This window comes from Podarcis melisellensis, assembly GCF_964234715.1.
Source record: "Podarcis melisellensis genome assembly, chromosome: 10".
Classification (NCBI taxonomy): Eukaryota; Metazoa; Chordata; class Lepidosauria; order Squamata; family Lacertidae; genus Podarcis; species Podarcis melisellensis.
In genome coordinates, this window is record NC_138542.1 from 64,746,972 (window position 1) to 64,773,705 (window position 26,734).

Here is a 26,734-nt window from a genome sequence, read left to right on the forward strand (position 1 = left end):
TTTGATTTGGACCCAGAAACTAATTGGCAGCCAGTGCAGTCGGTCCAAGATCGGTGTAATTACGCTCAAACCATCTTGCACTTATGCAAACCATTCTGCACTTATACACACCCCTCTCTGCGTTCCGTCCAGGCAAGAAAAAGCTGCAGTCGGGATTCAAGGGCAGATTCCAGCTAGGCAAAGGCATTTTTTGAATTTTTGAATTCCGAATTTATTGTTATTCACGTTTTATATTGTATTTTATGCTGTGTTTTTGTTGTTGTTGTTGCATCAATTAAGTGTTTTAAATTTGTTGTTAGCCGCGCCGAGCCCGGTTTTCTGAACCGGGAAGGGCGGGGTATAAATAAAAGTTTATTATTTATTATTAAAGCAGGGCATGAAAGAGGACTAGTGTGAGATGGGGCTATGGGGAGGATGAGTCCCGCATTCAGCTCCGGAGCCTCGAGGGACCTGATCCTTGGGCTTAACAGAATCATGCAAACACGTGTCGCTAGGATCTCACAAGCTGCTTCCTCCTCCCAAGACTTTTCGACTGCCACAGTTTGCGGAGATAAGCCACATGCCAAGGGCAGCGTGGGAGTGAAAAAAGAGAAGCAAAACAACAGCTAATTCTCCTCCAGGAGCCTGCAAGTCCTGGTGAACTATGGTTTGGTTTACTGGGGCGTGCAAACCAGACCAATGCTTTTCTCACAATTGAGGCAGGAGGAATCAGTGCTGCACAAATAGCTAATTTGGCCTCAGTTATGGATCTGTATTTTAAGCGACCCTAACCCCTTGCTAGGGACGCGGGTGGCGCTGTGGGTTAAAGCACAGAGCCTAGGACTTGCCGATCAGAAGGTCGGTGGTTCGAATCCCCGCGATGGGGTGAGCTCCCGGTCCCTGCTCCTGCCAACCTAGCAGTTCGAAAGCACGTCCAAGTGCAAGTAGATAAATAGGTACCACTGTGGCGGGAAGGTAAATGGCGTTTCTGTGCGCTGCTCTGGTTCGCCAGAAGCGGCTTAGTCGTGCTGGCCACATCACCCGGAAGCTGTACGCCGGCTCCCTCGGCCAGTAAAGCGAGATGAGCGCCGCAACCCCAGAGTCGGTAACAACCAGACCTAATGGTCAGGGGTCCCTTTACCTTTTAACCCCTTGCTACTTTTAGATATTCCAGATTACGTTTCCCACTATTCCGTTCTGCATTTGCCTGCACCTTATCTAACCTCTCCTAGTACTTTTGCAGAGTTGGCCAGCCAGCAAACTCACTCTCAGTTATGCCATGTTATTTCTTTTGCAAATCTGTATCTTTAAAAAAAAAATAAACACACACACACACACACAAAAAGTCCTTGTCCCTCTTGGTCAGGACTGCAGCAGTGCTGATCCCATCAGCAAGGCACACAACCATCCTCCACACGCTTTAATTGTCCAGAAAAAAATGTGTTTGGACGAAGTAGCGTCCTGACATTCCAGCCACCTCTCTTCCCACGGTTGCAACAAGAGCTTGGGTGAGAAGCAGATTTTATTTTTATTTTATCTTGCTTGCTCCGTGCTGAATGCAATCTTGATTATGTAACCAGAACAGAGGGGCAATTATATAAAAGTTACGGAGCAAAACGGATCAGAGCGGCGGATGCCAAGATCTCAGAGTCCTTTCACCCATGGCACACCTACAATAATTCCTTGCGCATTTCACGGGTATGACGTGACCGGTCTTGTTCTTTTTCAGAGCATTTCCACTGCAGGCAGAAGGAGCGGAGAAAGGGAATCAGTGCCGGGGTGAGAGCTCCTGGGAGGGCGTCTCAGGGAAATAAAAACACACAGCAGGCCTAGTTCTGAGCTGAAGGAGCATAAGCACCAAGGAAAACCATGGCTGGATCAGACCAAAGACCCATCTAGTTTTAGCATTCTGTTTCCAGCAGCTGAAAGGCAGGTACAATTAAATAAAATAAGAATAAGAATAAGAATTTATTATTTATACCCCGCCCATCTGGCTAAGTTTCCCCAGCCACTCTGGGCGGCCCCCAATCGAGTGTTAAAAACAATACAGCACTAAATATTAAAAACCTCCCTAAACAGGGCTGCCTTCAGATGTCTTTGAAAGATAAGATAGCTGCTTATTTCCTTCACATCTGAAGGGAGGGTGTTCCACAGGGTAGGTGCCACTACCGAGAAGGCCCTCTGTCTGGTTCCCTGTAACCTCACTTCTCACAATGAGGGAACCACCAGAAGGCCCTCAGCGCTGGACCTCAGTGTCCGGGCAGAACGATGGGGGTGGAGATGCTCCTTCAGGTATACAGGGCCGAGGCCGTTTAGGGCTTTAAAGGTCAGCACCAACACTTTGAATCGTGCCTGGAAATCTACTGGGAGCCAATGTAGGTCTTTCTGGACCAGTGTTATGTGGTCTCGGCAGCCATTCCCAGTCACCAGTCTAGCTGCCGCATTCTAGATTAATTGCAGTTTCCGGGTCACCTTCAAAGGTAGCCCCACGCAGAGCGCATTTCAGTAGTCCAAGCGGGAGATAACTAGAGCATGCACCACTCTGGCGAGACAGTCTGTGGGCAGGGAGGGTCTCATCCTGCATACCAGGTGGAGCTGGTAGACTCAGGGTACAAGCAGGGAATGACAACAATGCTGGTTATCCAGCATTCACAGGCCTCTGAACATGGACGTTTCATGGTAAGCAGCCACAGACAGAAGCAGCAGAGCTCAGGGCAGGCCATCCTGCTTTGCATGCAGAAGGTCCCATGTTCAATCCAGCATTTCCAGCTAGGGCTGGGAGAGGCTCCCTGCCCAAAATCCAGGAAGGCCACTGCCAGCACTGAGGTGGATGGACCAACAAGGCCGATCCCTGCGTTTCTTGAATTTGCCCAATTCACCCTTCCCCAATATAATAATAATAATCCTCTCATTTTAGTGTATTTTTGGTTTTTGTTGGAATCTGCCCAGAGTGGTTGGTTTGAGGCAACCCAGCCAGATGGGCAGGGTACAAATTATTATTATTATTATTATTATTATTATTATTATTATTATTATTACCCCACCCATCTGACTGGGTTGCCCCAACCCAACCACTCTGGGCACATTCCAGCACATAGAAAAAACATCAAACATTTAAAACTTGGGTTGCCTTCAGATGTCTTCTAAAGGTATACCTGCTTCTCAACACCTGACAGGAGGGCATTCCACAGGGTGGGCGCCACCACCGAGAAGTCCCTCTGCCTGGTTCCCCGTAGCTTCACTTATCGCAGAGAGGGGACCACCAGAGGTCCCTTGGAACTGGACCTCAATGTCCAGGCTGAACGATGGGTGGGGGGCGTGGAGACTCTCCTCCAGGTATAATAATAATTTATAACAATTTATTATTTATACCCTGCCCATTTGGCTGGGCTTCCCCAGCCGCTCTGGGCTGCTTCCAACAAAATATTAACATACAATAGTCTATTAAACATTAACAGCTTCCCTTTAGGGCCTTAAAAGTCAGCACCAACACTTTGAATTGTAAGGTAAAGGTAAAGGTACCCCTGCCCGTACGGGCCAGTCTTGACAGACTCTGGCGTTGTGCGCCCATCTCACTTAAGAGGCCAGGGGCCAGCGCTGTCCGGAGACACTTCCGGGTCACATGGCCAGTGTGACATCGCTGCTCTGGCGAGCCAGAGCTGCACACGGAAACGCCGTTTACCTTCCCGCTGGTAAGCGGTCCCTATTTATCTACTTGCACCCGGAGGTGCTTTCGAACTGCTAGGTTGGCAGGCGCTGGGACCGAGCAGTGGGAGCGCACCCCGCCGCAGGGATTCGAACCGCCGACCTTTCGATCAGCAAGTCCTAGGCGCTGAGGCTTTAACCCACAGCGCCACCTGTGTCCCACTTTGAATTGTACTTGGAGCCAATCTAGATCCTTTCGGACGGGTATCATATGGTCCTGGTGACTGCTCCCAGTCACCAATCTAGCTGCCACATTCTGGATTAGTTCCCAAGTCACCCTCATAGAGCGCCATTGCAGTAGTCCAAGCGGGAGACAACCATAGCATGGCAATATGTTGCCTTCCAGGTAATTTAGATTACGACTCCTATCAGCCCCAGGCGGAATGGCACTGAGTTCAGTACTCAGAGTAGACCCACTGAAATTAATGGCCCTGAGCGCCCATTGACATCAGCGGGTCGGAGTAGGACTAGCACGCACTACAAGCTCACAGATTTCTACATATACCTCTCTCCATCCAGGAGAACTGAAAGCCTTATTTATGAGATTTCTTACCCACCCTTCACCATAAAGGTCCCAGGGCCGATTGCACAATGGAAGAAACAACGTGCAAACAACACCAACAGAACAGTTGCAACGATAAAAACAGGTAAAGCCAGTTGACCAGAGGCGGGCCCTACGAAACAAAATACTTTCGCTGTGGAACACCATGGTAAAGAGGTACATTTTCCCAGCATATGGCAAATGCCATACAGCGAAAATCAAAGAATCACGGAGCTGGGACCATGAGGGGCATCTAGTACAACCCCCTGCAATGTAGGACTATGCAGCCATCCCATACGGTGATTGAACCTTCAACCTTGGCGTTCTCAGCACCATGCTCTAACCAACTGAGCCACCCTAGAGGCATCTCTTTAGGGAGGGAGCTGCACAGTTCAGGGGCTGCCACTGAGAAAACCCTCTGCTGCCCTATGGTTCCCCACACTTCCAGGAGCGGGAGAACTACCAAGAAGCCCCCTCAGCTGATCCTAAAAACCGGAGAGTCAGTAAAAATGATCCCAGTTCAAGGACACATGCCCCTCCCCGACCCCCACGTCTCTCCAGCCTGGGATAGCCCCACATAAGAACTCAATGTGGGGGTATGCCAGGCCAGAGAGACGTGGGGGTCAGGGAGCGGCATTGCCTGAAGGTCGCATTCAGCCCCCAGTTGCCCACCCCGACCAAGATGTCTCAGTCTGCCTCCGACAGATGCTGGTTTTACATTTTACAGCAACGGCTTTAGCTATTAAAGATAAAGGGACTCCTGACCATTAGGTCCAGTCATGACCGACTCTGGGGTTGCGGCGCTCATCTCGCTTTATTGGCTGAGGGAGCCGGCGTACAGCTTCCGGGTCATGTGGCCAGCATGACTAAGCCGCTTCTGGCGAACCAGAGCAGCGCACGGAAACGCTGTTTACCTTCCCGCCAGAGTGGTATCTATTTATCTACTTGCACTTTGACGTGCTTTCGAACTGCTAGGTTGGCAGGAGCTGGGACCGAGCAAGGGGCGCTCACCCCGTCGTGGAGTTTCGAACCGCCGACCTTCTGATCTGCAAGCCCTAGGCTCTGTGGTTTAACCCACAGCGCCATCCGCGTCCCATTTTTAGCTGTAGCCATTACTGACGTACTAATTGTTTCGATGCTGCAGTTATAATCAAGTGCATTTTATAATTACAGTCATACCTCATGTTACGTTTGCTTCATGTCACGTTTTTTCAGGTTGTGTCCCGCGGCGACCCGAAAGTACCGGAAAGGGTTACTTCCGGGTTTCGTCGCTCGCGCATGCGCAGAAGCGCTAAATCGTGCTTCACACATGCGCACAAGTGCCAAATCGCGCCACGCACCTGTGCAGATACAGCGCTTCAGGTTGCGGGCTTGTCATGTTGCGAACGGGCCTCCGGAACAGATCCCGTCCGCAACCAGAGGTACCACTGTACAAATGAATTACAGTAGCACCTCGGCTTACGTTACCCTCGGGTAACTCAGGTTACATTAATATGGCTTTTACATCTCCCCAGGTGTCCAAAAAAAATAAGTTATTTATGTATGCAACTATATACGCTTTTGTTAGCCCAAAAATGGAAAAAGAGTGAGGTCCCAACCAAAGAAGGATGGCATGTTGACAGAATATGCACAACTCGCAGACTTAACATATAGAACAAGAGAACAAGAAGAGCACACATTTAAAGACGATTGGAAAACGTTTGTTGAATATATGGGAAATAATTGCATACAGCTGACAATGCTAGCAGCATTAAGATAAATTCAACAGTGTAAACAAGTTGTGATGGATGCAATAGCGGAATACTGAATGGTATAGTTTTTGTAAAATATGCAGGGATTTATGATATGAAAAATGAACCATGGAAAGAGAAGAAGGGAAGTCATGTATGTAAGGATGTAAAATATTTTAAATTGTAAAACAGAAAATTTAATAAAAATTATATATATAAAAGGTGGCTTTTACGTCTTAAGGCAGAGTTTGATTTATTTTAAAAAGTAATTCAAATACAGTGGTGCCTCGCAAGACGAAATTAATTCGTTCCGTGAGGCTCTTCGTATAGCAGTTTTTTCGTCTTGCGAAGCAAGCCCATTGACAGCTTAGCGGATTAGCGCTATTAGCGGTCTAGCGGCTTTTAGCAATCAGCTGTTAAGCGGCTTAGCGGCTTAGGAAAAGGGGGGGAAAGGGGGAAAAAACCCGAAGGAACTCGCAAGACGTTTTCGTCTTGCGAAGCAAGCCCATAGGGAAATTCGTTTTGCGAAGCGCCTCCAAAACGGAAAACCCTTTCGTCTAGCGGGTTTTTCGTCTTGCGAGGCATTCGTCTTGTGGGGCACCACTGTACAAAAAAAAAAAAAAAAAGGCGCAAAGATAAATGGGTCCAACTCAGCCCTTCCCAGCGTCTCCCCCACTCCTTCGCTTCCTTTAGCCACGCAAGTCCACCTCAGTTCCAGCCAGGATGGTAGGAAACCCAACACCTCCCACAGGTCACCCAGGTGAGACGCCAGGTAAGGGGTCCAGCATCAGCATCACTGGGGAGGCTCCCAAAAGCTGTGGGTGGAGAGGCAACACACACACACACACACACACACACAAACACACACTGGTCACACAAACCAAGGAAGTGGCACTCTGCACCCCCACACAGCACTTTTGGTCACACCCTCGCGTGAGCCGTTATCGCTCAATGCCACGATGCTTGCGTAGGATAAATTCCTACTACTCTGTGCCCTCGTTGGGGTTGGTCTGTTTAATAAGAAAGGCGGAACCTGCAGATAACCAAGAAAAAAACTCCTGTTGGGTTCACCAGCCAAGGGGGTTTGTCACATCCAGAGGCTTGAGAAAAACCGCGGGCCTCTCTTTGGGTGAAGCAAGAGAGCCATTTGACCAGCAGAGGGCACTCTGTGAACTTGGGCTGCTGGTTTTCATTTCAGCTGTCCTGCTAGAATGCAGATTTCACGTCCTGCCGGGTTTTGTTGCTTGCTGCTATTGTTTCTGTATAGCTGTCGTTATAAATATATGTATTTTTAAAAATTACTAGGCCCCTGCCACACTCACATCTTACGTGAAAGGGTCAGCGGTACCGTATTTTTCGCTCTATAGGATGCACCGGGCCATAGGACGCACCTTGTTTTAGAAGGGGAGAACAAGGGGGGAAAAATTCTCCCCCTCTCTGCTCAGCACCCCTTCAGCGAAGCGGCAGGAGAAACGGAGCCCCTTCCATTTCTCCTCCTGCTTGGCTGAAGGGGCGCTGTGCAGCTCTCCCTCTCTGCTGAAGCCAGGAGAGTCTTGCTCTCCCGCTTCAGCAAAAGGAACCCGAAGCCTGCGGAGCACAGTGGGAACTCGCGCTGCGCTCCAAACGCTTCAGGCGGCCATCCCTGAAGCCTCCAGAGTGCGGAAGGAGTGCTCCCTCTGCACTTCGGAGGCTTCGCGTTGCTATCGCTGATGCCAAGGAGCCGACATTCACTCCATAGGACGCACACACATTTCCCCTTAATTCTTGGAGGGGAAAAAGTACGTCCTATAGAGCGAAAAATACGATACATAAAGAGATATCCGTCTCCAAGAGCTTTCACTTTTTTTCTTTCTTTTTTACGCCCGTCAGCTCACTGAAGAAAGAATTTGGCATTCGCTTTTCTTCTATCCTCTCTCACCCTGCTATGAATCTACACCAAAAGGGAGTTGATTGCATGCGAAAAATCACGACAGAACATCTTACGCAGGTCAGGAGGCTTTTGTCATATAGTTGGAAGGGATCCCTAGGGCCAAAGTATTTTAATACGGTACTTTGTTGGAAGCCGCCCAGGGTGGCTGGGGTATAAATAATAAATTAAAAATAATAATAATAATATCATCTAGTCCAATCCTCTGCAATGCGTGAATCTTTTGCCCCACATGGGGCTTAAACCCAATCTTCTGTAAGAAAGCAACTCTCTGACTCATTATCCCTATCAGTGTATCACCAGTAATAATCCTGTTACAGTGGTACCTCGGGTTAAGTACTTAATTCGTTCCAGAGGTCCGTTCATAACCTGAAACTGTTCTTAACCTGAAGCACCACTTTAGCTAATGGGGCCTCCTCCTGCTGCTGCTGCGCCGCCAGAGCACGATTTCTGTTCTCATCCTGAAGCAAAGTTCTTAACCTGAGGTACTATTTCTGGGTTAGGGGAGTCTGTAACCTGAAGCGTATGTAACCTGAAGCGTATGTAACCCGAGGTACCGCTGTATTGGGCCTCAGATTGACTTGTAACTCCTTTAATTTTTCCTCTAGATGCCCTTTCCGGAAGAGGAAACGCCATTCCAGAGATTATTATTTTTAACCACTTGTGGTATCTATTTAAGCATCATATAAGATCACTCAGGGACTGATCTTCAAGAGGGAGTGGAACAAAGCATTAGACGGGGCCCAGGGTTAAGTGGGTGACTCGGGGGCCAGAAAGAGTCTGCCTCTCACGGTTGTCATGGAAATGAAATGGGACCAATTCCACACAAGTCACCTTGAGCTTCTCAGGTGGGATTATAATGTAAGAAACGGGAGGAAAATTGGCATCGTCGCCTTTGTGAGAAAGTCAGGTGTCAATCTGAATTCAAACCTCAGGTCCTTAATCCACTTACTTTGCTGAAATAACGCAGACCAGCCCTCCCCTAAGCGAGGCTTGAAGGGACAAAGACGAATGAGGTAGGAGGATGACTTAAAAGTCAGCGACTCATTCAACTATCAAGAGCCCATTGTGTGAAATCCTCCAGCTCAAGGCTGCTAGGAAGGTGATAAAAACCTCCAGTTATCCGTTCGCATTTGTTCCCATCTTTGACGCAAACTTGCTTGCATTTGATTAGGAGGCCTTGTAATACAGGGTGACCTTTAAAGCCCTAAATGACCTGAAGGAGCGTCTCCACCCCTGCTGTTCAGCCCGGACACTGAGGTCCAGCTCCGGGGGCCTTCTGGAGGTTCCCTCACAGCAAGATGAGAAGCTACAGGGAACCGGGCAGAGGCCTTCTCGGTAGTGGCACCCTCCCTGTTCAACGAACACCCTTCCATCAGATGTCCAACAGATAAACATGACTTGTAGGAGACATCTGTAGGCAGCCCTGTATAGGGAACTCTCTAATGTTTGATGTTTTATTATGCTTTTATATTTGCTGGAAGCCGCCCAGAGTGGCTGGGGCAACCCACTCAGATGGGCGGAGTACAAATAATAAAATTATTATTATTATATTACTGGGCTAGGTAGCCCAATGGTCCGAATCGGTATAAGGCAACTTTCTGTGTTCGTCCATTTGGCTACTGTGGGATAGCAGGCAGCTCGTCTGGCCTAGCAACACAGGTCCAGTATACCTGAAGGAGTGTCTCCACCCCCATCGTTCTGCCCGAACACTGAGGTCCAGCGCCGAGGGCCTTCTGGTGGTTCCCTCGCTGCAAGAAGCCAAGTTACAGGGAACCAGGCAGAGGGTCTTCTCGGTGGTGGCACCCGCCCTGTGGAACGCCGTCCCACCAGATGTCAAAGAGAAAAACTACTACCAGACTTTTAGAAGACATCTGAAGGCAGCCCTGTTTAGGGAAGCTTTTCATGTTTAACAGACTACTGTATTTTAATACTTTGTTGGAAGCCGCCCAGAGTGGCTGGGGAAACCCAGCCAGATGGGCGGGGTATAAATAATAAATTATTATTATTATTATTATTATTATTATTATTATTATTATTATTATTATTATCTGCATTCTCTATCTAGATGGCTGCTTGTAAAGCAATGTTGGATTTCTATACAAGGAGCAAAATGGCTTGCCTGCTCAGTCTTCACCTGCCAAGAAGGTAAGCTGGCTCATCTGCCAGCTCTGCAAACACTCGTTGCAAAATGGTCCACAACAAGCAGACCAACTACCATTATTTCTACTAGTTATTTCTACCATTTCATCCTCCTGTGTTTGTAGGACAAGCCTAGAAGAGACGGTCCTGCCAAGGGCCGTCAAGCAAGTTTTGATCAGCTGCAGGACTTGAACTCGGTTCATTGCTCGATCCCTTGGTTACCACATTACAATGCCATAGCCTTTCCCAGATGGGTGCCCTGCATATCTTTTGGGCAGTGCTGGCTGGAGCTGATGGGAATTGTAGCCCAAAAGATCTGGAAGGACTTTGGAACCCGAAAACTTATCCGACTTCCCTGGACAGATTGAAGGCTACAGGAGGACCAGAAAGCAGCAGTAATTCAAACTTATTCTTCAAAGATAACGACAGATGACCTTGCAAAACCCCAGCGCTCATAACCAAGGATCACCTCTTTTATATCTTTACTTGAAGGTTCTTGCCATATTCACTTATTCTTCCACCGTCTGCCCTCTGCTAATTTAAAAGCATAACACGTTAAAATACATAATCGCCTGACAATGTATTCTCACAATTCAAAAGATACCTCTCATGCCGTCTTCAGACATGCTATTAAAACCTTTTTTTTTTGTTCCGCCAGACTTTTTTAAAGAAACAATTAAGTCTTATTTGCCTCTCTGCCAGCTGCTCTGTTTTGAAATTCTTTCATGCCAAGTCTTTTGAATTTGTTTTTATTGCCTGTGTTGTAGGATGCCTTGGAAATAATCTTATTCTGAAAGGAGGCTGGATGTGAATTAAACAAAGGCGAACAACTCTGCCAGTAGCGTGGCTGCAAGAGGCAAAATGACAGGGCATTGTTAGCATTGGCCCCTGGGGTCCCTTCCAACTCTACAATTCTCAATGATTATATGAGGTTCTCGCCCTACGGTACCTCAATACTCCCCTGTGCAATAGAGGCAAGATGCCTCCATTCCCTGCTCAAAGATTGAACTACTGACATTGCTAGCAACTCCCATTAACTAGGTTGTGGTTTGTTTTTTTAATTTTTTAGGCTTTGGGGGGATTTTTTAAGTTTTGGGTTTTTTTAAGAATCGCCCTACTTGCCATATATCTGGGTTTCCCCAGACATTTTGCCAATTCAGGGGGGAAAACAACAACAACGCCCAGACGCCATTTTGAAGCCCGATGCCCAGATGCATCGGGGGAAACCCAGAGGTATGGCAGCCCTACATTAAGAAAACTCTGGGCAAGGCCAGAGATGCAACAGCAGAACATCTGCTTTGCATGCAGAAGGAGGTCCCGGTTTCAGTTCTACGCATCTCCAGGTGGCGATGAGAATGTCCCTTGCCCAATGTCCCATCCCCTGACTTAAGGGATTCCTGCCAATTCCCACATGCGCCCCGCTTTCTGGGGTTTCAGCAGGTGTTGCTAACCAATTTTCAACCCTGTTAATGGGGCCTTAAGAATTGGAAGTCAAAGATCACCCCTTGTTGGATCAGAACTAAGGTCTACCTAGTCCAGCAAGCTGTCGTTGTTCTTGGCCGGCCAGGAGCTTCCAAGAAGGTCACAAGCAGGGTGCGAGACCCCAACCAACCACCCTCTTACTTTGCCGAAGGGCATCTATGCATATCAATTAGCAGGCGCAAATCTGTGACACGGATCAGTGGCCGGGTGTTTTAAATACCCAGCAGTTCCCCTGGTGTAGCAGTTATGTAAACAGGCCACATTTCATGGAATGGCAGCACCTAGCCACTATAGTGCTATACAGTCAAACCTCGGGCTAAAGCTGCTTCAGGTTGCGTTTTTTCAGGTTACACACCTGCCGAAACCCGGAAGTACCGGAACAGGTTACTTCTGGGTTTCAGTGGTCACGCATGCGCAGAAGCGCCAAATCACAACCCGCACGTGCGCAGGCGCGTCGCTGCGGGTTGTGAACGTGCATCTCGCACGGATCATGTTCGCAACCCGAGTGTCCACTGTTATCTTCTAAATCCATAGTCTTCAACCGTTTCAAACCTGGGACCCACCTCTAACTCAATCCTGCATTTGGAGATCATAGAATCATAGAGTTGGAAGAGACCACAAGGGCCATCGAGTCCAACCCCCTGCCAAGCAGGAAACACCATCAGAGCACTAATGCCTTTCTTAACATTTTTTTTTACCATATTTGCCTATGGCGGCAGTGCTGCTGTTGCAACCCACCACAGGCCAGGCCATTTCAATTATGTTATTTGTTTATTAAATTTGTCAGTCGCTTTATCTCGCCCGGGGCAGCCCAACGCAACTTACAAACCAACCAACCGGCAACAGACTCATAGAATTATAGAGTTGGAAGAGACCCCAAGTGTAATCTGGTCGTGCCCCTCTCAATGCAGGGATCCTGCACACAGCCGTCTCTGGGGGTGGGGCACAAACCGCCAACCTTCTGGTTAACAGCCAGACGCGCTGACCCATTGCACCACACTAGACCCCACATGCCCCAGTACTAGGTCCCCACCCACCTGCCAAAGACCATGCGTTCCAGATGCAGGAACACGCTTTTAACATGCATTTGGGGACCCTTAATCTTCCACCCTATATTTGCATGCTGGGAGCAGTCCCATTGCTCACGGAAGCTGTTTCGGGAAATTCCACAACTCAAGGAAGAAGGCTGCTGGGTTAAACCGTTTTTGTCCCCTGCAAGTCAGTCAGTGAGAAAAGCCACCTCCCCCAGTGGCTTTTGCCAGAAGACTCCCACAGTCCATGGGTGGTTAGGGAAGTAAGTTATACCGAGAGCAGAGCCATTGAAATGAATGGGCCCAAGTCTGTGAATAGCACAAACACAGCACAGCTCCATGCTTAGAGGAACATCGACAATCCATCTTTGACAGAGAGTTGTGAAGAATTAATAGACGATTAAAGGTTTAAAAAAAGGTTAATCCTTTATCTCTGTTATCATTATGAACATATGCAAAACCCAAGAGCTAAATGCATCCTAGGAGAGCCCAGCCAAGATGGAAAAGGAGAAAACAAGATTCCTGCATAATAATAATAATAATAATTTATTTATACCTTGCCCATCTGGCTAGGCTTCCCCAGCCACTCTGGGCGGCTTCCAAGAGAACACTAAAATACAATAACCTATTAAACATTAAAAGCTTCCCTAAACAGGGCTGCCTTCAGATGCCTTCTAAAAGTTTGGTAGTTGTTTTTCTCTTTGACATCTGGTGGGAGGACGTTCCACAGGGCGGTTGCCACAGCCGAGAAGGCCCTTGCAGACTCTTATTCACTTATTAGGAAATCATTTACCTCTATTGTAGGGTCGTATTCATCTACAAAATGGTTCTGAATCAGCTGTATCGTCAGTGCACTCTTGCCCACGCCACCAGCTCCAACAACGACCAGCTTGTACTCCGTCATCTTCTGTAGGCCTGTTGAAGATGAAGCAGAAATACCGGTTTTATTCAATGGTACACTGAAGGCCCTTTGGCTACAGGTAACTCTTCTCGTTGCCTTTATTCGCAGGTCCAAAGACACAGAAACCACAAGAAATGGACGCTGCCGTCAAATAAGCAAAGGTTTGCATGGCTTTGTTTTCCAAATCTAACATCAGAAATGGCAATATTCCAGAAACCAGGAAGGCCTCTCGGTATACCAAGACACAAAATAACTTCAAAAGAAAGCACCAGGGGGATGAACTGCAATTCATCAGGCAGTTATGAATTATGTCAGCTGGGTCTTGAATCGAGATTGTGGATTTTTGATTGCACTCCTTACACCACCAATGCTGGGATGTTTCTGTCGTCACCTTGTTTAATCGGCCATTGCAATTATTTTGCTTTTAGGGTTGTACAGTAGGGATGGGCAATATCTGGTTTTCAACATCACAATATATCACCAGCTAAACATTGTGATATACTGATATATCACCATGTCTGAAATAAGGATGCAACTTTGTAGAGGCATTGGCCGGCTTCACGGTTTTTCCTGCATCGTGATTTTTGCAAAGCACACACACACAGAGTGATTCGCGATATATTGTCAGGGCAAAATTTATGAATATAATATTACAATATTATATTCAATTTATGAATGTAATATTACAATATAATATTACAATGGACTTGAAACCAGTTTTGGACGATTTATCGATATATTGTCCAACAGTATTATACAGCTAAGCTGGTCTCTGACTGGACTTTTACGTTGAGATACATGAGACTGGGAGCAGAATGGCGTATATGAGGGTATCAGAAAAACCTGAATTTCCGATACCCTCATATACGCCATCCTGCTCCCCGTCTAATGTATCTGAACATAAGAGTGGTTCACCTAGTGGGGTGAAGCCACAGCAATGGCCTCCTGCACTTGCCAGAAGAGCTGAAGCGGCAGCAAGGTCCGGGTTGCACCAGCACACTGTGAAAACGTGTCTGGCACTCACACCAATGCAGCTGCAAAGGCCTGACTTTGCCGAACCCTCACTCCTGCCAAACCGCAGGCATGGCCCAGCAGAAGGCGATTGGGTCTCCACCATATGGGGCAACCTGCTCCTCCCTGAAGTCCAAGAAAGATTGAGTGGCATTTAATAGAATCATAAAATGATAGAGTTTGAAGGGACCCTGAGGATCCTCTAGTCCAACCCTTTGGCAATGCAGGAATATGCAGCTGTCCCATATTTGTTAGTCTTCAGGGAGCCACAAGGCTCTTTGCTGTTCTTTTTACTATAAACGGCTGAGCTACTTCTCTCATAATTAGAGTAAATAAATACGGAACAGAATTCCAGACCAAAGGGCTCACTAAACTCGACTATCATTCATTTAGCTCAGCCAGTAAAGCATGAGATTCACAATGCAATATTCGAATATTCAGAGCATGCACATACATGGCACGGTCTGTACATACAGTGGTACCTCGGGTTACATACACTTCAGGTTACAGACTCTGCTAACCCAGAACTAGTACTTCGGGTTAAGAACTTTGCTTCAGGATGAGAACAGAAATCATGCTCTGTTAGCCCCATTAGCTAAAGTGGTGCTTCAGGTTAAGAACAGTTTCAGGTTAAGAATGGACCTCCAGAATGAATTAAGTACTTAGCCCGAGGTACCACTGTATGAACAGCAGCGTTCAAAAGAGTGTTTGCTATCCAGCCACACTCAATCTCACTGAAAATGGCACGTACAACTGAAAATTCAACAGTCTCAGTAGTGGAGATCAAAGTAACTGGCAGATGGCACTGTATAGCTTTGGCCAAATTGCCGCCATTCATTCAGATGACCTCCAAAGGCAACGGCCAAGTGACACAAACTCAAGTTTTGGTCATCTCACTACGCCAAGGAGCATGTCGGGGCAACAATGCCACAGCAGATCAGATAATGCAAGAGATGTGCTTCAAACACATCCAAAAAGAATGGCTAGCAGGAATTCAAGTTCAGTGCACAGGGAAAAATTACTTTAAGATTCCAAGTATATAACTGACCACCTTCAAGTATTTTTCCAGACCTGTTCAGGAGAAGTTAAATCACCATCCCTAAAATTCCATAAGGGACGCAGGTGACACTGTGGTCTAAACCAATGAGCCTCAGCTCCCATTGCTCGGTCCCTGCTCCTGCCAACCTAGCAGTTCAAAAGCACACCAAAATAGGTACCGCTCCAGCAGGAAGGTAAACGGCGTTTCCATGCGCTGCTCTGGTGTCAGTGTTACACTGCGCCAGAAGCGGCTGTCCACATGACCCGGAAAAACTGTTTGCGGAGTGGACAAATGCCGGCTCCCTCAGTCTGTAAAGCGAGATGAGCACCGCAACCCCATAGTCGTTCATGACTGAATTGTCAGGGGTCCCTTTACCTTTATAATTCCATGAATACATTTAGTGTCCAAAAATTACTGAGCCAACAATTGCCAAGGGAAGGAGAGAGCAGCAACCTTCTCTCTTCCCCACCCCCAATCCTGTTGGTATTCATGTCATCAGTTAAATCACTTCACATCATGACAAATCTGTGTGGCTGTTTGGTTGTAAGTCGCTTTTATAGTTGCCCTGGGCAAGATACAGCAACTAAATAATAAATAATAATAATAGGAAAGTCATTACCATGGGAGACTGCAGTGAAATAAGGGCAGCCATGTGTCCTCCTTTACAGAGGACAGTCCTCTATCTGAAGGTACACACTGCTTGGAGGGCTGTTCAGTCTAGGACGTCCACTAAGGAGTGAGAGATGGGGCACTGCCCTCCAACTGTGGACATCTAGACAGCAGACACAGCCTTACGTACTATGGCAAGTTGTATTGCATGGCATTTAAATGATGCCTAAATCCAAACCTGTACATATAAATCGGCACATTCAAATATTACGTGATTATGTGCTCTCGAATCCCTTTTTGGGGGGAAGATGCCAAGCGGCTGCCATGAATGTACCCTGGCGTCAGATTCCCCCTCCTCAGGAAATAAAGTCAAGGACTTTCTGAATCAGAAGATTTAAGGGAGGGAGACAGCAAGCAACCTTCTCTTTCCCCAACCCTAAATCCCATTGATATTTATTTTATTTTGGAATGGGTTAAAGCAGGCATAGGCAAACTCGGCCCTCCAGATGTTTTGGGACTACAACCCCCATCATCCCTGACCACTGGTGCTGTTAGATAGGGATCATGGGAGTTGTAGTCCCAAAACATCTGGAGGGCCGAGTTTGCCTATGCCTGGCTTAAAGTTACAAGAAAGGAGATTCCTAATAAACATCGGTAAGAACTTTCTGACAGTAAGAGCTGTTTGACAGTGGAACGGACTCCCTCAGAAAGTGGTGGTCTCTCCTTCCTTGGAGGTTTTCAAGCAGAGGTTGGGTGGCCATCTGTCAGGGATGCTTTTGTTGAGATTCCTGCATTGCAGGGGGTTGAACTAGATGACCCTTTGAGTCCCTTCCAACTCTACAATTCTATTATTCTATGTCATCAGGCGCCAGAAGCAGAGGCATTTATTGTACAGTAAGCCTGCAGCTCATGCAGGGGCTGTGTTCCAGGAATCAAACCTTAAGCCAAAATCGAAGAAGGATAGAACACTTTTTATGTATGCAACTACAGCAGCAAGAATACTTATTGCCAAACATTGGAAGACACAAGATCTACCTACACTGGAAGAGTGGCAGATGCAACTGATGGACTACATGGAACTGGCTGAAATGACTGGCAGAATCCGTGACTTGGGGGAAGAGGCAATGGAGGAGGACTGGAAAAAATTTAAGGACTATTTACAAAAATACTATAAGTTGTACGAATGCTAAAAACTGCACGATTTGGAAGTTTTGGCTTCAGCGATTAGATTTTTGAAACAGGAAATTAAGTTAAAAGTAAGAAAAGGAAGAGATTTAAAGTATTACTAAAGGTGATTAAAGGTACAAGTAATTGACAAAGAGTATTTTAAATTTAAAATATTTGAAAGGTACAAATTAAGACGTGAAAAAAGGTAATAATTTGCTGACACTCTAATGGTAAAGAATGCATGGTATGGGAGATGTGAGGAAGTCCGATTGGTTATGTAAAAATATTTCTGAAAGTGGAATTTTTTCCTTCTTTTTTATTATCTGTTTATTTTATCTTTTCTATGTGAACTCTATACTTTTGCTTGTGTATTTGAAAACGTAATAAAAATAAAAATAAAAAAAATTGCTTATTATCAAAACACATTGGGTTCAATGCCAGGTGGGGTTGCCAAAGTCAATTTTCCTCGATCCCTGCCCAGTTTTCCAATACCCTTTTTTTAAAAAAAAAAAATTGCTATGCGCGTAAAGCTGAATGCACACAAGTTAAATGTTCATAAGTTGTGGGCTTGCCGTATTGAGAGCATTGGCCAGAAGCACAGCCCCTGGCAACATGCCTCGAAAGTGACAGAAATTAACTAAAGGCAGCTCCACCATGGCCTATGTGAGTAAGAGGGATCTGAACCATGGTTTCCTGATTCCAAGGCCAGTGTACTCACTGAATCAGGTTCAGGAATCACATTAGAGCTATTTACATAACTAGTAATGCTGTGAGGAGGAATTAAAGAACCTTTTATTGAGGGTGAAAGAGGAGAGTGCAAAATATGGTTTGAAGCTCAACATCAAAAAAACAAAAACCATGGCTACTGGGCCCATCACCTCCTGGGAAATAGAAGGGGAAGAAGTGGAGGCAGTAAAAGATTTTACTTTCTTGGGTTCCATGATCACTGCAGATGGTGACAGCAGTCACAAAATTAAAAGATGCCTGCTTCTTGGGAGGAAAGCAATGACAAACATAGACAGCATCTTAAAAAGCAGAGACATCACCTTGCCAACAAAGGTCCGTATAGTTAAAGCTATGGTTTTCCCAGTAGTGATGTATGGGAGTGAGAGCTGGACCATAAAGAAGGCTGATCGCCGAAGAATTGATGCTTTTGAATTATGGTGCTGGAGGAGACTCTTGAGAGTCCCATGGACTGCAAGAAGATCAAACCTATCCATTCTGAAGGAAATCAGCCCTGAGTGCTCACTGGAAGGACAGATCGTGAAGCTGAGGCTCCAATACTTTGGCCACCTCATGAGAAGAGGACTCCTTGGAAAAGACCCGGATGTTGGGAAAGATGGAGGGCACAAGGAGAAGGGGACGACTGAGGACGAGATGGTTGGATAGTGTTCTCAAAGCTACCAGCATGAGTTTGACCAAACTGCGGGAGGCAGTGGAAGACAGGAGTGCCTGGCATGCTCTGGTCCATGGGGTCACGAAGAGTCGGACACGACTAAACCACTAAAGAACAACAAAATAATGCTGTATATCACTTTACACTCGAAAAGATTCCACAGCAATTTATAGTAAATCAGACCACCACCACAATTAAAACACAATTTTCAAACATTATCACTGACACACACACACACACACACAAACTTCTATCAAGTTACTTGACTTTTTTATCATGAACACTTGAATGTTGAATGTCTTATCTGTAAAAAAAAATGCATTTACTCTGATGGCACCGGCAAAACCTATTTTTAAATTTACGACTTCAAACAATATTATTGTAGGGCTGCTGTTGGCTGTCATGTTCTCTCCTATTAAAGTCCGTTTTTATCTAGTTAGGTAATTTATGAGCCAATATATACCAAAGAGGACTCTTCTTGTACTTTGAACTTGAGAAACACATCATTATTATGATACAGCGCCTGCTGTAATTAAATGAAACTCACAAATTCCATATTACTTGGTTTAGGTGCTAATCTAACAGAGAAAAACATCCTATTTTCTTTCTTCATCAGACCGATAAAACTTACTCAGCAGAGCTTTTAATAAATTCATAACAGATTACGTGACGTAGGTTAGGCGGAAACACATTGCGGCTGCCGGTTCCCCAAAGCCAGTACAGGATAAACTGGGATTAAAGTCGATGTTTCTCACTTCCAAACTTGAAGATACCAGCCAAATGCTTTTCAGTTTTTCAGCCTTCAAGGAACCGTTTCTGCTTTGGACTTGCCTGCCAGATAAAACTCTTGATGGAACCTCTGTAAGTTGCAGAGAATTCTGGCACATGTTGCAAGGTGTGCAGCCAGCTCACCTGTGCACTAAGCAGACCTGCTGAGCCTCAGCTTGAGCTCTGTGCATGGACAACATGGCCCCAATACAACCCTATATTCCTTTGAATCTGTACAAAGAAAGAAAGTTGTTGTTGCTGTTGTTGTTTAATCGTTTAGTCGTGTCCGACTCTTCGTGACCCCATGGACCAGAGCACGCCAGGCACTCCTGTCTTCCACTGCCTCCCACAGTTTAGTCAAACTCATGCTGGTAGCTTCGAGAACACTATCCAACCATCTCGTCCTCTGTCGTCCCCTGCTCCTTGTGCCCTCCATCTTTCCCAACATCAGGGTCTTTTCCAGGGAGTCTTCTCATCTCATGAGGTGGCCAAAGTATTGAAGCCTCAGCTTCACAATCTGTCCTTCCAGTGAGCACTCAGGGCAGATTTCCTTCAGTATGGAGAGGTTTGATCTTCTTGCAGTCCATGGGACTCTCAAGAGTCTCCTCCAGCACCATAATTCAAAAGCATCCATTCTTCGGCGATCAGCCTTCTTTATGGTCCAGCTCTCACTTCCATACATCATTACTGGGAAAACCATAGCTTTTACTATACGGACCTTTGTTGGCAAGGTGATGTCTCTGCTTTTTAAGATGCTGTCTAGGTTTGAAAATAGATACCAGCGGGCAAAGCATTTTTCAGGGGAAGTTGCCCATCATAACTGATCTCTTCGTGACAGTCCCACATTCATCTGCATCCACACAAAAATCGACATCCAAAAACATTTCAATATGTGTGATTACGGCTGACTATTGGGCATGCCAGCTGAGGCGCATGAGAGTTGTGGTCCAAAACCTCAGGAAGACACCGTAAGAATTGGAAGAAAATGTTAGTTGTGCTGGAAAACACCTTTATGATGCCTGGAACAAGGGTCGCTTAATACGACACTCTCCAGTTCTTTTTGGCTAAAGTTGGGCTAAAGTTCATCTTGGCTAAAGTCGCCAGGGATGATGGGAGCTAGAATCCAACGGGCATCTAAGAGGGTCATAAGTTCCCTCCATCCCTGCAACTCTAGAATGTGTTGACTGAGGTTCCTGCATTGCAAGGGGTTGGGATAGATGACCGTCAGGGTCCCTTCCAACTCTATGGGTTCCACGTGCCACAAAGGTTCCACAACCACATCCAGCAGTCTTTGGAAGGTGCAAGGACTGGAGCTGCCACAACAAACACATCCAAACCTGGTTCACACAATGCCTATGCAATGAGACAGTGTCTTTTCTTGCGCAAGACTTTAAAAATACCGCAGGTGAGCTTTAGAGCTACGCAGACATTTTTCACCAGGCTGAGCTGCTTTGCCGGATTATACTTTATCCTAGCCAAGCTTGCCACATTTAAGAAATAGGAAATAATAGTTACAGAACGTTAATAAACATTACAGAAGCCATCTATGGACAGGGTGGTGGGAAACTTTAACCACTCAGGAATTCCCCCACTGGCAATATGGCCATTTCTGCATATCCAGCACTCAGGACCTCTCCAATATGAACCACAGGGACTCCGCAAAAACCTTTACCACCCTGCATACTCTGGTTACAGCAAGCAGCAGGCAGGCCACTCGCCACAAGAACAGGGAAATGGCACATCCACAAGGTCTTCAGTACTACTCGGCATCTAGATTTGCCCAATACAGTGGTACCTTGGTTCTCAAACGTAAACTGTTCCGGAAGTCCGTTCCAAAACCAAAGCGTTCCAAAACCAAGGTGCGCTTTCCCATAGAAAGTAATGCAAAATGGATTAATCTGTTCCAGACTTTTAAAAACAACCCCTAGAACAACAACGTAACATGAATTTTACTATCTAACGAGACCATTGATCCATAAAATGGACGTAATGAACAATGTGCTGCAGTCACACAATCAATCAGTAGTTGAACTGGGTTCCACACAGTCAGCAAAACAAAACGAAAAAGAGCCGTAAAAATGTAAAATAAAGAGCAGACCTCAGCGTAACACTCAAATCGGAAGCATAACACTCAAGACGGACGCGTAACACAGAAAAAGTTCACAAACTGGAACACTTACTTCCGGGTTTGCAGTGTTTGGGTTCCAAGTTGTTTGAGTACCAAGGTGTTTGAGAACCAAGGTACCACTATATAGAAAACTAAATTTCGTTTGGTTTAAAGTTTAAACTACTCATCCCCAAAATTTGTTCATATTCATCTCTCAGTGGTTTTGCAGGTACAAGATCTCAGGCTCAATCCCAGGCATCTCCAGGTAGGGGGTTATAGAGACCCCTGCCTGATGCGCTGGGGAACAGCTGCCGGTCAGTGCAGAGGACACTCAGCCAAATGAGCTTGTGGAGTATAAGGCAGTCCCGCCCCCTTTTGCCTCTGGTCCCACCCACTTATTGTCTGTTACTCCACCCACAATGGAATTATACAGTTGGACCCCCAGGATCATCCGGTCCAAGCCCCTGCCGTGCAGGAGCCTTTTGCCTAACCTGAGGCTCAAATAATAGTAACAACAACAACAACAACTTTATTATTTATATCCCACTCATCAACAACAACTTTATTATTTATATCCCACTCATCAACAACAACTTTATTATTTATATCCCACTCATCAACAACAACTTTATTATTTATACCTCGCTCATCAACAACTTTATTATTTATATCTCGCTCATCAACAACTTTATTATTTATACCCCGCTTATCAACAACTTTATTATTTATATCGCACTCATCAACAACAACTTTATTATTTATATCCCACTCATCAACAACAATATTATTTATATCCCACTCATCAACAACAACTTTATTATTTATATCCCGCTCATCAACAACAACTTTATTATTTATACCCCGCTCATCTGGCTGGGTTCCGCAGCCACTCGAACCCATGGCCCTGAGATTAAGAGTCTCATGCCTTAAGATCAAAAAGACCCCCTATCCCTGGGGTATCAGGAGGGTCTCTCTCCTTTCCCGATGGACCTAAGAGACTACATAAAATCTCATTGGGTGTACATAGCAAGCATGAAGGTTCCGACAGATTAGAGCAGACAGAAGCACAAAAGGAATATTTGCAAAATACTGCCCCCCAAGGGGGGAAATGGAAGGCAGATTTTCCAGGAAGGGGGACCCCACGCAGCAGAGGAACAATGTCCGGGAGGGATGAGGAGGAAGTGGGGCGCATCCAGGATGGAAGGGGCACGAAGGTCCCCTCCGTCCCTCCCTTCCTTCCTTCTAGGGGTGGCGGGGAAGGAAGGCAGACCCCCCCCACACACACACACCAAAAACACACCCAAAAAGTATCCCCGCCGCCCTATATGGGAGCCGGAATGAATCTCAGGAAAGTTGAACTACCAGGAAAGACTTTGCAGTAGAGAGGAGGAGGAGGAAGGAGGAGAGAAGGAAAAGATGTCTAACTTTTTGAATGTTTCCACTTTTGCCATTTTGAAACAAGGAAGAGTCACCATCGCGTGCGTGTGTTTTCCTCCACCCCCTTCTCATTCATTTTCTCCCCCCCCCCCCGTTTATTTCCTTCGAAGACGGACGAGGGGAGGGGGGAACAAGCCCCGTAATGAAGGACAAGCAGAGCAGGGAGGGGAAAGACCCAAGTGAAAGGGCGCGGGCGGCAGTAGCAGCATGCCACTAGGTCCGGGGGCAGAAGCGGCTGGCTTCGGGGGCTTCTTCGCACAGGGAGCCCACCGAGTCCCAACGCCGGGAGAGGGCGCGGCTGTTTCTCGCGGGGGATACTAAGTCCCGGAGCAGAGGCGAATGGGGGTGGGGGGCTTCTTCATACCACTAGGTCCCGGGGCAGAGCCAGCTGGGCGGGAGGCGGCTAAACCCCCGAATCAGTGCCAGTAGACCTGGGGCAGGGGCTCATCCCGGGATGCCACTAGGTCCCGGGGCAGGGAAAGGCGAAGCTTTTGAAGGTGCGGCTGCCACTAAGTCCTGGGGCAGGGGCGGCCGAAGGGGGAGGGCTTCCAGTAAGTCCCCGGGCAGGGGCTCCCCACTAAGTCGCGGGCAGGGGCTGCCCACTAAGTCCCGGGGCAGGCAGGGGCTCCCACTAAGTCCCGGGGCAGGGGTGGGCAGGGGCTCCCACTAAGTCCCCGGGCAGGGGTGGGCAGGGGCTCCCACTAAGTCCCGGGGCAGGGGTGGGCAGGGGCTCCCACTAAGTCCCGGGGCAGGGGCGGGCAGGGGCTGCTCACTAAGTCCCGGGGCAGGGGCGGGAAAGGGCTCCCACTAAGTCCCGGGGCAGGCAAGGGCTCCCACTAAGTCCCGGGGCAGGGGTGGGCAGGGGCTGCCCACTAAGTCCCGGGGCAGGGGCGGGAAAGGGCTCCCACTAAGTCCCGGGGCAGGCAGGGGCTCCCACTAAGTCCCGGGGCAGGGGCTGCCCACTAAGTCCCGGGGCGGGCAGGGGCTGCCCACTAAGTCCCGGGGCGGGCAGGGGCTGCCCACTAAGTCCCGGGGCGGGCAGGGGCTGCCCACTAAGTCCCGGGGCGGGCAGGGGCTGCCCACTAAGTCCCGGGGCGGGCAGGGGCTGCCCACTAAGTCCCGGGGCAGGGGCTCCCACTAAGTCCCGGGGCGGGCAGGGGCTGCCCACTAAGTCCCGGGGCAGGGGCTGCCCACTAAGTCCCGGGACAGGGGCTGCCCACTAGGTCCCGGGGCAGGGGCGGGCAGGGACTGCCCACTAAGTCCCGGGGCAGGGGCGGGCAGGGGCTGCCCACTAGGTCCCGGGGCAGGGGCGGGAAAGGGCTCCCACTAAGTCCCGGGGCAGGGGCGGGCAGGGGCTGCCCACTAAGTCCCGGGGCAGGGGCGGGAAAGGGCTCCCACTAAGTCCCGGGGCGGGAAAGGGCTCCCACTAGGTCCCGGGGCAGGGGCGGGCAGGGGCTGCCCACTAAGTCCCGGGGCAGAGCCAGCTGGGCGGGAGGCGACTAAACCCCCGAATCAGTGCCAGTAGACCTGGGGGGGGGGCTGATCCCGGGATGCCACTAGGTCCCGGGGCAGGGAAAGGCGAGGCTTCTGAAGGCGCGGCTGCCACTAGGTCCTGGGGCAGAGGGGGGGAAGGTGGGAGTCGCCCCTGAACCCCGGGTCACTTTCCCGCGGGGTGCGAATAGGTCCCGGGGCTTCCTCTGGAGAAGGCACCCCCCTACCCCCTTGGGGAGCACCTACCTCCTCTTCCTCCTCTTCCCGGGTCTCTCCGGAGGCGCCGCCGCCGCTGCGCGAAATGGCCGGAGCCGGGGTTGGCGCTGCCGAGCGCCGAGAAGAGGATGAAGGGGTGCGCTTTAAAAGAGAGAGTGTGGAAGAGAGGGAGCCATCGATGCCCTCGGCGGCTCGATTCTCCGGCCTGATCAGGCAGAGGAGGAGGAGGGAGGAGGAGGAGTGGGCGGGGCGAGGAGGAGGGGTGGGCGGGGCTGGAGAGGAGCCGCAGCCCGGGATTCTTGCTGCAAGATTCGCTTCTCCCTCGCGCAGCAGCAGCAGCCGCGCGCCGTCTAGATGCACCAGACCCGATTATATAAAACGGCGGAGCTCTGCCAACCGCTTGCACGCTTCCTTGGGAGCAAAGCAAGCCTCCATTGCACGCACGGGGGTTTTGCATCCGAGTAAGCGTGCGTTGCAAACCGGGCTTGCAGCAAGGAGGGATTGAGATATATATATTAAATAATTTTATTTTTTTACAGTAATTGATAGGCATGCTGCAGCAGCTTCCGCGCTGCCCTCCCAGTACCCGCTGAGCGCCGGGGCGGGGCGGAGGGGGTGGCTTGCTTCCAAGTAAACACGCACAGACGGTCGAGTTGGCACTTCTAAAATGCGTTTTTTAAAAAATAAAAATAAAAATGCAGCTGCTTTGAACTGGGCAGGTGATGGTTGTGGGGGTTTTTGTTTTGTTTCTTTAGCGGTGGGTTATCAAAATGAAAAGAATCCCGACCTGTCATTATTAATAAAAGACGATGGCAAAATAAATCACAGCGGATGAACGACGGCCTGAAGGCACCAAAAATCACCCGGGAAGCAGGTTATTGGGGTTTTTAAAAAGACTGTAGTTTGTCTATAGGAGGAGCATGCCGTGTTGGTGAATAAAGTGGCGATCTGTCAAGATGATGTAAATAACAAACAGTTACCTTTAAATGCTGTGGGAACTATAAATGACGCGAAAACGTACCAGGAACAAGTCACACGAGGTAAGGATGGTGCGTGTGTGGTTTTCCCCTCTTCCCTTTTGCCGAGAAATGTGACAGCCATGCAGAATTGAAACTGATCGTATGCGAGATCCATTTACATCACCCTGTAAAGCATTTCGGACCGCTGCACAGAACTCCGATAATTATCCTACAAAATCCGATGAACTAAAAGGATGCTGATCAAACAGAATATATACCATAAAACCAATAAGGCGATCCGAGACTGGATTTACAGATAGACGAATGAATTACAACGTCAGTGTTTTATGCGTTACATAAATGATGAAGCATAATGCCACTTCTTAAAAAAAAATACTCTGAATTAATACTTCTGGAATAACTACCACCACCCCTTGGTTTTAACAGCCAGTAATCATTAATGTAGCATTCAGGCCTTTCAGAAAACATTGGGGGGAGGCAAATAATTATACACTGCCCCCAAATACCCTCCCCCCTTTGTACACGGTCCCCCCTCCCCATACACACAAAAACACAACCCTCTTACCCCTCTCTCTGTCTCCAGCCCTTGATGCTTTTGCTGTTTCCAGGACGTACATACAATTCAACTTCTCTGCCCAAGGCAGGTTCCAAAATAACAGGCACCTACTCTGTTATTGGCTGGTGAGGAGGAAGAAGGGCGTGTTACAAAATCTTTATCTGTGTGTACCTATGTATGCGGTGCAGTCAGCTGTGTTGTGTGTGTGTTTGTGTATTAGGCTGTAATGGGTTGCAAAGGTGTTTCGTAAGTGCAGCCTACCTATTTAGCTAGCTGGCTGCCTGCAGCAAGTCGCTTGGCATGCCTTGGAAAATTGCACCAAATCCCAGGGCTTTACCTGCCAAGCCTTACTGATTTGTCTTGGTGTTCATAACAAATGGTGCATCCTAATGCTCTCTTTATTTTCTTTTTGAAAGCAGCAAATGGGTTTGGGGTGGAGAGCCCCGATTGGAACGGCAACCTCTCGCTCTAATCAAAATGACTTGGAAGTAAACCCCTTTGGGTTTGGTTTACTTCAAA

At 47.9% G+C, this 26,734-nt stretch overlaps 1 protein-coding gene and 1 long non-coding RNA gene across 10 annotated transcripts in view; one reads left to right on the forward strand and one right to left on the reverse strand.

The window, feature by feature from the left end:
* The window catches only part of DNAI7 (dynein axonemal intermediate chain 7), an 81,382-nt gene extending 55,027 nt beyond the window's left edge, over positions 1-26,355 (reverse strand). For 2 of the 5 annotated variants that reach the window (XM_081926951.1, XM_081926947.1), the window contains exon 1: positions 13,331-13,452. In XM_081926951.1, the coding sequence (XP_081783077.1) occupies positions 13,331-13,441 (111 nt within the window). In that variant the 5' untranslated portion in view covers positions 13,442-13,452. Of the gene's footprint in view, positions 1-13,330; positions 13,453-24,709; positions 24,831-25,700; positions 25,856-26,224 lie in introns of those variants that run through there. The other 3 variants (XM_081926948.1, XM_081926950.1, XM_081926949.1) reach the window with 3 other exon arrangements.
* Positions 1,385-13,678, forward strand: LOC309378866. 5 transcript variants are annotated; one of them, XR_014172221.1, is made up of 4 exons: positions 1,385-1,912; positions 7,825-7,942; positions 9,951-10,030; positions 10,150-10,565. It is a non-coding gene; the product is annotated as an uncharacterized lncRNA (long non-coding RNA). The 5 variants fall into 5 exon arrangements; XR_014172223.1 differs by lacking the exons at positions 1,385-1,912; positions 7,825-7,942 and adding exons at positions 8,079-8,898; positions 13,547-13,678 and having other exon boundaries at positions 10,150-10,516; XR_014172222.1 differs by lacking the exon at positions 7,825-7,942 and having other exon boundaries at positions 1,388-1,912.
* Positions 26,356-26,734: the final 379 nt, after the last annotated feature.